Source organism: Aptenodytes patagonicus, chromosome 3 (genome assembly GCF_965638725.1).
Source record: "Aptenodytes patagonicus chromosome 3, bAptPat1.pri.cur, whole genome shotgun sequence".
NCBI classification, from domain to species: Eukaryota; Metazoa; Chordata; class Aves; order Sphenisciformes; family Spheniscidae; genus Aptenodytes; species Aptenodytes patagonicus.
In genome coordinates this window covers 71,470,725-71,483,064 of record NC_134951.1, presented here as the reverse complement: position 1 = coordinate 71,483,064, position 12,340 = coordinate 71,470,725, and the positions used below count along the sequence as shown (strand labels likewise).

Here is a 12,340-nt window from a genome sequence, read left to right as displayed (position 1 = left end):
CGCCTCCCCCTGAAGATGAAGAGGTGGCAGCTGCTGCTTCTGGGTCTGGCTGCTGGGGAGAAACCTGGATAGAGGCTCCAAAAAAAAAAGGGGGGGAGAGAAAGTCGCCGCTCTCCGGCTTGCGGAGGGGGAGCTGGGCGTTTTTCTCACCTTGCTCCGGGCAAAAGCACAGCGAAACTAGGAACGCCGGCGGGAAGCCGCTCCTCTGCGCCGAGGGGAGGGGGCAGGATGCGGGGGGGGCCCCGGCACCGCCGCGGGCCGTGGGCGAGAGCCTGCGCCGCGGCGGCGTGCGGCCGCCCGCGGCGGCCCTGAGGCGGGCGGCGAGGATGGTGAAGGGAGGGAGAAGTCCCAGCAGAGATCTCCCACCGGCAGCGAAGCCTCCCTCCTCTCCACTCCTATCCTCTCCTCTCCCTCCCCAACCCCCCTTCCGCACGGCCGCCCGCCCCGCGGGGCTGAGGCGCTGGGGAGCATGAGGCGGCGGCGGGGACCTGTTGTGTAGGGGGAGGCGGGGGCTAAGCGCGGCGGCGGCGGCGCCGCCCGGGGCGTGAGGCGGAGGAGCGGTTCGGCGGGGAGGGAGGATGAGGACCTGCTCCCGAGGCGCCGGTGTCTGTCGGCGACCGGCCCTGCCGCGGGCTGCCTCGGGGTCGGGAGAATCCCCTTCGGTGGAGTCGTGACAGGGGAGAAGGGCCCGCGGGGAGCCCTGCGCCCCCAGGTCTGCGCGGAGCGGCGGCCGCTTCCCGCTGAATTGCGGCTTCAGGAAGAAGAGAGCTTGAAGTGTTTCTCGGAAGCTGGAGTTGCAGCCTGGCTTCTTTCTTGCCTTTTTTTTTTTTTTTTTTGCTTAATGATTTGTTAACGCGTGTCTCTTCAGGGAACGTTTTAGGAATGGTCATTTTTAGCAGTGAAATCTGCTGCGCAAAGGAGGATTATAACAAATCTCTATGAATGATAGACTCGATTGCTAAACCTTGCCTTGACCAACCTTCTGACCCTCGGAGAAATCTCTCAGGGTGTGCGTGGGAAGGAAAAAAAAAACCCCTCCCATTTGAAAATAAACTTGAAAAAAAAAAAGACAATTTTTTTGGACAGCCTAACTGCTTTATAATTACTTTTTTTTGGGGGTCTTGTTTTGTGATAAGTTGTTTTAAAAAGGATTGTCCTACATGGTTGTTTTGTAACTGGTGGAGGAAGGAAGGAAGGATCCCTCTCAAGCGTTTCAGATATGACAGCTTTGGTTTCTGAAGAGTTAACTGGTGTGTTTGCATGATACACCTATTGCTAGTCTGGTAGCAGACTTTTCATCTTTTTATTTGCTTTTTTTATTAACTGGGGCTGGTGGAGAGGGTTATCTCGGTCGGAAGAATATTTGCATATATATATATATTGTATGTATTTTTGGTGGGGTTCTCCCCACGTTTTACTCTCTCTTGATGACTCCTGGAGGTGGTAGTGGGCCCATGAAAGACTGTGAATACAGTCAGATCAGCACACACAGCTCTTCGTCTCCCATGGAGTCTCCCCATAAGAAAAAGAAATCAGCTCCCAAGAGAAAATGGGAGGTTTTTCCTGGAAGAAACAAATTCTTCTGCAATGGGAGGATCATGATGGCTCGACAGACTGGAGTCTTCTACCTGACTCTTGTTCTCATCTTGGTCACCAGTGGACTCTTCTTTGCGTTTGAGTAAGTGACATTAGTCTTTGTATCTTCCTTCCCTTCCCCTAGTTAATTTATTTTCTGGCTGAAAGCAAAGTAAATGTGTTTATCCCGATGTCATAGAGAATGCTGACTGAATTCAGCTAATGTTGGTTTATATAATTGAAAATATGATCTGATAAGATGCTGAGGGACGCACGATCCTGTTTTGGTTATCATACTCTGTGGAAGACTCATGTTTGAGGATTAAGGTTTTAGTGCTTTTATACCACAGGTTTCCAGCTCTTGCTGATGTTGCAAGAGGAGTGTAAAAGAGCAGGTTTGGGATGGTCAGGAAATGATGTAGCTTCTTGTCTGTCAGTTACTCTGCTGAGAATCAAAACTGGCAGGTGCAAAAATACTGACCCTTTGTCGCAGAACTGAATGCAAGAAAAGCAATATCTTTCATTAGTTTATTAATTAGGCCTTTTTTTTTTCCTCTTGAAGTCATTTAATAGCTTGTAGATGAGAATTCCAAGTTAGTTAAAAAAAAAAACAACAACAAAAAACCTGTACATTTTTGCATGTACCTAGGTTTCCACCACTAGGTAACAGCATTACTTTCTTTCTGTTTGTGATGATAACTTGTATGTGAGTTTGGTCTTAGTTTAAGCAATGTTTGTTCTGGAGTTTTAGATTTTTTTTCAAGCAGGCTTCTGGTGTCCTCCTAGGGCTTTTTTCTCTGTTGCTCTGAATCTTCAGGGGTCCTTTGGATCTATGGATCTGTGAACACACAGTGATAGCAAATCAAATATACTGATTTTTGCACTTATGTTGGAGTGGTTAAATTAACTATGCATGACAATAAAGAATTAGGCACTTGATATCAACAATACAGTTCAACTTTTATTTACTTTTTTTTTTTAAAGCACTGAGTACAAAGGTGCTCATGTTGCCAGAACGCTTGCTATAGTAATAATTGAATTGTTTTTGAAGAGTTAATGCTATTTTACCTGTTTTAAACTATTGTAGCTTGGTTTGTGGCAGGAAAAAATTCTTCATATACAGCTCTATTTTCTTGAATAGGAACTATTATTTATAAGCAAGCTTCAGCGCTGCCTCCAGAAATTCGGTTCACTTTGCTAAGTGATACAGTTGAACAACAAAGGTCATTCAAGGAAGAAGATAGTGACATTAGCAAAGCCTGAATTGTACCAGTTAAATGTAGACCATCTTAACATACTGGTAGCAGTAAAGAAGGTAAAAGTGCTCAGCAGGTAACCAGTGGCTAAATATATATGTGAGCTCAGCAGATGAATTGTCTTTAGTGGGCTCCAGATTACTTTAGAGGGATGTATTAATTGTAAATCTTCTGCAGACATTGTGAAGCTGCTTGAACATCCTTTGAGTAGTTGAAATAACACAGTCAATGATGGTATCCATGTGCTGCAAGCGTGTTTACTTTCCTGGTTTTAAAGAGGTATTAAAGGTGTAACCTGATAGTATTGCATCAGGACTGGGTGCTACTCTATTCTGTTTGCCATGATTAGGCCTAGTTTTGGAAAGCTTTTCTGTGTGGGCTGACACTCGCATCTGTGTGCGGTCTCATCACCTTCAGCAGAGCCTCTGAAGGCAAGCGCTGGACTTCCCGTGAATACCAGAATGTAAATGTAGGATCAAAACCGTAATGTTTTCTAATCATGATTGTAAAATTTATTTATTAAGCCACTATATACAGTTTATTTATATGTTTTAACACTTTGATCCTTCAGAGATAAATATTCTCTGCAGTTGCATGATTGAGAACTGCTAGAGCAGGGTGGGCTGCTAGCTGTTCATCACCTTCTGATTTCATTACTGCTGTGAGTTACGTGCTCTACCAGAGTCGAACACTACAACTTCTGTCGTGTCTTTGGGCTTATTTGCAATGTAACCATATGTGATGGACAACATTTTTAGTCAAGCTACAGCATTTTGATATATAATTGGTGCTTATTCTAACCAGAAGTCTTGAAGCAGGGGAAAATCTTTGGCTTTATATAACTATATAAATTCTGTGTGTGTGCACTGGTCTTGAGTCATTCTTGCATCACGTGCACTCTCCTTTTAAGGAAAATCAAAGTAGAGGTTGGCAATGATATTTCATTTTTATAATAATAAGGTAGATTTTGGTCTTTAAAAAGTGCTTGCACTGGGAAATTATTACTCATCCTCTGAAGGCTAATGAAAAAACCAAACCTTAAGACTATGAGAATGGTGTTCAGCATGTTTGTGACGTTTGAACTGCAGAAGGTTGCTAATGTTACAAAGAAAAGAGGGGAGTCTCTTTGCTTAAACAGTGTTACTTTGAAGCAGTTTCTAATTGTGTCTCTTTGTGGTAGTCTGAAGTTAGTATTTATTGATCAGTTGCTAACATCTTGAGTTGTTAGTGTGTCACTGCCATTATTTGGCTGATTTGGTTATGATGCTCCTCATTAACCAGCTATTTACAGAATATGACAGAAATGTGTTTCAGTCCTTCGTGTACACGTGGGCAAAGTGATTTTCAAATGGGCGTGTGCCTCCTGTCTGAACTGTAAGGTCAAACTGTCACTGAAGAGGAAGATACCCTGTATGTTCTTGGAATTGTTTGGTCTTTTGCTACGATTGAGATAAATGATTTTGTTCCCCTTGGTTTTGGAAACTGGAAAATAGGTACTCATGTTCCAAGTCATTCCCTGGTTGCAGGCAGTGAAGAAGGGGAGTAGGAAAGAGATGACTTTGACAGCTAATTCCTGGGAAAGCATCATGCTAACATAAACACTTGTCCTTTTATCCTTTTGGCTTCATTTGTTCCTCTAATGTGATTTTTCCTCCCTTCCTTTTATTTTACTCTTGACACCCATTCATCCAGAGCTGTATCTCACATGCTTTGGAATGCTCTGCAGGGGAGAAATACATTTCTCTGAATCAACAAATCCTAGCTTTCCAAAATCAAACCTATGTCATATATCTTGACCTGTATAGCTTCTGACATTGAACCATGCCTTTGTAATCTTTGCCTCTTTATATTTACGCTTCTGTGCTTTTTCCTGCCTACTTTTTCTAGCTCCTACTTTCGGCTGGTTTTATTCCTTTCTCTCTGACTTTTATCTTTCATATACTCCAAGTACATCACCACTTCTTCCTTTTATCACTTCAGTGTTCTTTTCATTTTCAAAGAGGTAAGCCAGAATTTGCTTAAAAGAAAAACAACAAACCATAAGCTTTCAAGCAGGTGAAGTATTTATAATTCCTGCCTCCCTCCCCTTCTGAAGGAAGAGAATGCAAATAACAAGCAGTTTTATTTCTGTAACTTGTCTATTAAATGTAACATGAATTATTGCAAGCACTTTTGGGTCCCACAAGGGATGCTGTGCTTGAGGTGTTCTTAAAAATGATGCCTATTTTAAAATGCTCAAGGTGAGGCACCACAAATTACTTAATTTGTCTTCAAAATTTGGGTATGTTATTTTATCTTGGAAATATATTTCCTTACTCCAACCTTGTGATATTTAGCTGGGTTTTTTTTTTTCTTGCAAATTTGGCTTTGTGTTGAACTTCCTTTTTTCCTTTGCCTTGCCCCATTACACAAACATACTTTTTTTTTTTTTTTTTAAACTATTCAGTGCTTATGTAAAAGTAGCCGCATGAAAAGCTTGGAAAACAAATTCCTTTCCCCAGAGCAAAGATAGCATCTGTAACTGAAGGGCAGATTTCACCGCTGTACCTAGCCTGTCCAACCGCTGTATTTACGTATATGTAAAGTCCTTTATTGGTGCAATAAAGAGAGGCAAAACTAAGGCACTTCATACTCTCTGCTTTTATTCAGCTAGGTATACATACTCAAAAGAGAAAAGAACCCTTTATGGCTATGGTCATTTGGGGGTACTCTTTTTGTAGGTTACAGGAAAGCAAAATGGAGGCTGAACAACATATTTAACACAGTAGGATACGTAAAACAGACATCTTGTTGTTAAATGGCAGGTCTTGTATGGATGCACAAGCTTCATGAGTTCCAGAATGGTGGTAGATGAGCTTGGCTGCTTTGCTACTGTACTGTGAGTTAACGCTGCCCCGTCTGCCAGCTCCCTTCCTTCTTGGACCTTACTGCGCAGGTAGTAGGAAGGCACATGTCTGCACCTGAGCTGCTTCAGTTCAGGCAGGCAAATTAAACTTCCTGTAAAAGGTGGGTTTAAGTGAAGATGCCGACTGAATTGAATTGACTAAGGCACAGTCATGTTTTCTTTCAACTCAGTTGCTCTGGGAGAAGGTTGGAGCAGATGGTAAGGATGCTGGAAGGGCTGAAGCAGTGCAGCTCTTTTCTCTGTAAACGTGAGTCAGAGCCCTGTCAATTCTGATACAATTTGACACTTGCACTGATTCAACAAACTGGATATTTTTTTTTTTGAGCCAGTTAAATCTTGATTTTTGTGAGCATTTGTGTAATTGCACTGTCTTTCGGAAGATGGATGTTGGAAAATTATTTAAACTGAGACTGTTCATGTGCATATGTGTGTACAAATCATTGCTTTCTATCTGCTCTTGCAGTTGCTGGCAACCTGCTCCATGCCTCCCACTTTGAAAACCAGTGTGACTGGAGGACATTCATGAGTCACGCTTTCTGATGCGGTGTAGATTGTTCGATATTGAACTTCTATAGCGCATGCTATGGCAAAGTGGTGTAACTTGCTGCTCACTGTGACAAACCTCTATGTGTAAACACTGATGTCAGTAAGCTGAGCATTTTCACTGTGGTATCAACAATCATCTTCATCTTATGGCAAATGTTTTCTGCACTTGCAAGAGGTGGATTCTTAGTGTGAGGTCGTATTCCAAGTAGGTGGGATGTTCTTCATCTTTTATCTTTCTTCCTCTGCTCTTAAGATGAGTAGGTTACTTGTGTCTTTTGATGACCATGTCCTTAAATTACGAGTTCCTTAGAAGGAAGTGCTACCAATCTGATTTCAGCTGTTAAAGGCTGCTATAAACTTGTAGGGCATTTCCTCCTGAAGATGTCAAAATGGATTTTAAAGCAAAAATCGTGGCATAACAACTAAAATGATTGTTCAACAGAGAACTGCATCCTTTTCTACATGGAAGGCAGTAGCCGCCTAATAATGCATGGTGGCGTAGGCGAATGCAGTGATGAGTAGGTGGGTTTTTTTCCTCCCAGTTTTGTTTAAAAAAAAAAAAAATCTGTCATTAAAATTAAACCAGAGCAATATTTCTGTTTCTCATTTTGTCATGTTGTGCATCTGTGATAACTTAGTGAAAAAGACATAGAATACAGTAAGTCTAATCTTTAGGGTTTACTTTTTGTACTGAGTTTATATAGATATACTAAATGGTATGGCAAATTCCTAAGAGATGGTATGCGTTCCAACCAGATGTTGTTTATTCTTAGCACTTAAATTACTCTGAAAATGTTAACTGTCAGAATCAAATATCTTTCAGGTACAAAGTATATTTAATACTTTTTTCCTTGATAAGGGACTTTCCTTTCCTTGGTCACAAAAAAGTTTACTTAATTCATCTCTTCTAAGTTTCTCAGTGATCTGTGCAAGTATGTCTGCTGAAGTTTCTCCCTGGCTAAAAGGGGATAGTTTTGTACTACCCTATCTTAAAGTAGTGCTTCACTGAACAGGTACATCAGTTTAAACATTTAAACCTGTTTTGAATGAATTATATGATATAAATTGAAATCCTTTTATCCAGGAATGTACTAATAGCATTTGATATTAGGTCATGCACCTCTACTTTTCAAGGCTAGGTTTATTTATGTGGAAATGGATAATGATGTGGAAATGCTTCACTTCTCAGAGTAAAATTCTGTGAGGATAACAGAAGGATAACCTCTCTTGTTTTTGGAAGTTGTACCTTCTTTAGTTCCCCTGAAACTGCAGAGGCTTTTTATGGTTTTGTAACACTAATGCCTTTTCCAAAAGAAATGTTAAACAGCCTTTTTTTCCCCGAGGGTGGTTTTTTGGTTGGTGGGGGTTTTGGTTCTTTTTTGGTTGGTTGGGTTTTTTTTGTATTCAGCTTAGTTGATGGCCTTTATCTACTGTTTCATGGGGAAGACAAGTTTTTAACATAATTTTTGGTCTTTTAATTTACTCCTTTCTCAGCTATAGTTCTACTTATAATTCCACCTTTTCTTTGCAGAGGTGGAGGGAAATGAAAATAGGGAGTATAACGGTGTAAGAAGTGATGTTGGCTTCTCAGGTACTGTGTCCTCTCAGGACCTTGGGGAAATCACTATGTAGCTTTGGACCATTGATACATGTGCATCTTCAGAGTGAAATGTGAACGTTTGTGGTCTCCTTTGCCTGATGTCACCCTTGGAGAAAGAAGGGAAATTCCGTCACAGCCTGCTGGGGGGTGGTTTTCTGCTCTCATCATAGCTCAGCATGATTGTTGTAGACAGGTGTAAATTCTCACCTGGGATATTTGATATCCCTTCCAGAGTGGGGAAAAAAGGCAATTTCCAAAGTTTGGTTGAATAGAATAGAATAGACTATTTCAGTTGGAGGGACCTACAACGACCATCTAGTCCAACTGCCTGACCAATTCAGGGCTGACCAAAAGTTAAAGCCTGTTATTAAGGGCATTGTCCAAATGCCTCTTAAACACTGACAAGCTCGGGCCATTGACCGCCTCTCTAGGAAGCCTGTTCCAGTGTTTGACCACCCTCTCGGTAAAGACATGCTTCCTGATGTCCAGTCTAAACCTCCCCTGGCGCAGCTTTGAACCATTCCCACATGTCCTATCGCTGGATACCAGGGAGAAGAGATCAGCACCTCCCTCTCCATGTCCCCTCCTCAGGAAGCTGTAGAGAGCAATGAAGTTGCCCCCCAGCCTCCTTTTCTCCAAACTAGACAAGCCCAAAGTCCTTAGCTGCTCCTCGTTAGGACATTCCTTCCAGCCCTTTCACCAGCTTTGTTGCCCTCCTCTGGATGCATTCAAGGACCTTCACATCCTTCTTAAATTGTGGGGCACAGAACTGCACACAGCACTCGAGGTGGGGCCTCAACAATGCTGAATACAGTGGGATAATCACCTCTTTTGACCGGCTGGTTATACTGTGTTTGGTGCACCTGAGGATGTGGTTTGTCCTCTTGGCTGCCAGGGCACCCCTGCACTTGACCAGCACCCCCAGATCCCTTTCTGCAGGGCTGTTATCCAGCCACTCGTCTCTCAATCTATACTTGTGCCTGGCGTTACTCTGTCCTAGGTGCAGAATCCAGTTTTTCTTACCTATATAAATATCTTCAAATATTGACAAATGCTGATGGATAATACTTCTGTACATCTTCAGCTTCCAGACTGTGAGGTTAGACTTGTAGTTTTGTGACAGTTGTTTGATAAATTCTATCTGAATTAATCACTCAAAAGTTTGAGGTTTCTGTTGTTGACATAATCTGTATAGTATGCCTGTTTTGTTTTGTCCTTCCCTGAGTAGGTACTGTTGCCCCTTTATCTGAATGGATGTGTGCCAAAGGTATAAAATGTATCTTCTGGAGACTAGTATAGGGAGAGTCATGTTAAATAGATTTACACTATTGAAAAACTAATTTCTATTACTTCTTCTTGGAAGACTGGCATTGCCATGTGACTTTCTCTGGGACCCTTCTCACATCAACCCTGCAGAAATTTTCATACCTTGTTTGAAGGAAAGGTGATTCTCTTCAGATGTTTTCACAAGTCAGTTTCTCAGGCATCATGTTATGTGTTTAGGTTCATGTAAAGTGTTATTTTTACTCATGTTTATATTTGGACTAATGATGCAAAGAATACCTTTGTTACTACATGATTTATTTTCTGTCATAGCTGTGTTGCATTATTATTTTGTAAATGGCATTTCATACAAAACAAAATATATCAGTGTTTAGCTACCCTCTTACCCTCTGGATGACTGAGAAATTATCTTCCTGTAGAATGAAAAGAGAAAATATTAGTCTGTGCAGAACTTGAACCAAACTGTTCTGTTCATTCTCTTTTTTTTTTTTGGGGGGGGGGGGGATGGAAAAAATATTTTGTTAAAAACATCTGGGCTTATTTGTAGATTCAGTAGAAACTGAAATGCTGAAATTTGAACTGGACATTAAAATATAAATTCTCTTTTAACAACTAAGTTATACCTTTTAAGTAGTTAGAAACAACAACAAAACAAAACCTTTTATACTGCCTTTCTAATGGAAAGGGTCTCTCCATTCTAGTGCAGCATTAAACTGTTAGTTGTAACATTAAAATGTGAACTAATTAATGAGGAAGTGAAGATGACTGCAGAAGAGGAGAAAGCTGAGAATATTTTTAACTTTCTAAGCTGCATGATTGTTTCAAAATAGCCCAGTCAAAAAACCTACTGGCTTAAAATACTGAGACATTTTGAAAAATTGCTTAAAATATAACAACTCTATCTAGGAAACTTTTGTTATCGTGATTGATGATCCTTCTAAGTGAGGCTGTAGTAGCTGATGATCACTTAAGTTCCAGGCATCCAGTAAAGGTTTGTACGTGTCAATGCTGCTCGTCTTTCATTTGGCAAAGCTGATGGAAAAGGGGAAAAATCCCCTGAAGTCAGCTGGAACTACCAAAGTTTGTTAAACTTCATATAATTACAGCCCGTTTTTTTTGGAACTTAATACAAAAACTGTAAAGTGGTTAAACTTTTTCAAACTAAAGAAAGACTAAAATCAAGAAATCAAGATGAAGTCTGTGTAATAGCCAAAAATAAAATTCTGTTCATATTTCTCACATTGCAGAAGTATTAAATGTTAGTAACGTAAAACGTACTTAGGGAAGGAGGCTGAAGCGTTTTGGAGTCTCAGTTTTGTGTATCATACCCCCTGTCCCTTACCCTGTTCTACGTGTTCATATTTGAACTCCTGTTCGTACTGCAGTTACTAGGCTAAGGGGGCTTTGTACTTGCAAAGCCCAACCATGGGCTTTCTCCAGTGTGTGTTAGTGGCGATCTTACCCAGTTGCATTCCAGAACTTTAACTACTAAGTTGATAGTGTGCTGTAATACTATATGATTATTCAGCTTCTGTATCCCTGATCACTTCTTTTCCATCAGTGTCCGTAGGGTTTATTCACGTTATTGTGAATGGTGGCTAATGAGGTCTTACATAATGAGCTTGGCTAATGAGATCACAGCTGTTTTTGTTTTGTTTTTCCACTCTTGCCATCCCCTTAAGTTGCTTACTGCAATAAATTCTGGCAGCGTGCGTTTATTGTGGTGAATATGCAGTCAGTTCAGCTTCTTCTTTAAATTTTACTCTTATTTAAAAAAAAAAAATTACAAAACAGAGATGAAATAGAATACTGAGAATTAAATTGAAAACTGAGAACCTGAACTCAGAAGTTAAGATGTACACAAAATCTGCAGTTTGTGAATTTCATGTTAAAGTTTAAGTGCAAGATAACACTGTTACATTGTCTGCATTGAGTGAATGTATGAAATAACTTTGTGGTGTTTAGTATATGTTTCTTATACACATGATCAATATATACTAGTTCTTAAGAGCATTCTTATATATATACTAGATATACTAGAATTTGTTGTTATTTTAGCATAAACACTCAGTATATTACTAGAAGTTATGAATATAGATTAAAAAACATTGGCAGGGATCAGAAGCTGTTTCCCCTGCTAGGAACAGGAGTACTAATACAAAACTTTTGTTTCTGATTGTGATACATTTTGTGTACCCTCTTTTTTGAGCTGTCTGGATATCAGGAAATTGCAGTCCTGGTCTTGCATGTTCTGTACGCTTGTTAGATATCCCAGTGGTTATGAATGCCATGTTTCAGAGTACAACGGTCAGACCAGCCTGTACTTAAATTTTGCTGGCATGCTTGTTTGTGCTCATGGTGTGGGTTTTCATGGCACAGCTGTCCATGCATGTTCCTTATTGGCAAAAAGGGCTTTCTAGTGTTGAATTAGAACGTGGAAGAGTTATAATTTTTCCTCATTTGGAACTATGTAAAGCAGTTAAAAGCACTAAGAAGAAAAGTAAAAGCTAGGACAGCGGTGACTTCTCTCTCATCAGTATTGCAACTCTAAAACTTGCTTCTTGTGAATGTGGTTGCTTTAGAGCTGAAGCCCTTAATGCTTCTGTATAGTGAAAAAATACAACTTTTAAGATAGTTTTATCATTCAACATGATTTGAACTCTTTCCAGGGCTGGAGAGGCATCGGGTGTGGAAACAGCCAAGTAAACTTTGTCGTTAGTCTGAGTAGACTGGTACATGAAATGTGTTGTATGGTGTGATATAAAAGATTGGAGTGCACTGTGTAAAGAGCATAGTCGCTTCTGGTTTGCCTTGGTGAATTAGCCTGGAGAAGAGAAGGCTCGGGGGGGATCTTACTAAAGTAAGTGCCTGACTGGGGAGGGGGAGTAAAAAAGAAGGAGCCCTCAGTGGTGCCCAATGACAGGACAAGACGCAATGGACACAAAATGAAATACAATTTCAATGTAAGAAAGAAGCTGGGGGGTTTTGTTTGTTTGTTTGTTTGCCTGTTTGGTTTGGGGTTTTTTGCTGTGAGGATGATCGAACACTGGCACAGGTTGCCCAGAGAGGCTATGGACATACTGAAAACCAACCAGAGGCAGACCTGAGCAGCGTCCTCTAGCTGACCCTGCTTTGAGCTGGGGGGTTGGACTTGGTGATCTCCAGAGGTCCAAT

At 40.8% G+C, this 12,340-nt stretch overlaps 1 protein-coding gene across 4 annotated transcripts in view; it reads left to right on the top strand.

Annotated features, from left to right (window-relative positions):
- The first annotated feature begins 539 nt into the window (after positions 1 to 539).
- Positions 540 to 12,340, top strand: part of ZDHHC14 (zDHHC palmitoyltransferase 14) — a 116,466-nt gene continuing 104,665 nt past the window's right edge. For 2 of the 4 annotated variants that reach the window (XM_076333793.1, XM_076333790.1), the window contains exon 1: positions 541 to 1,678. In XM_076333793.1, coding sequence (XP_076189908.1) covers positions 1,428 to 1,678 — 251 coding nt within the window. In that variant the 5' untranslated portion in view covers positions 541 to 1,427. Of the gene's footprint in view, positions 1,679 to 12,340 lie in introns of all 4 variants that reach the window. The other 2 variants (XM_076333792.1, XM_076333791.1) reach the window with 2 other exon arrangements.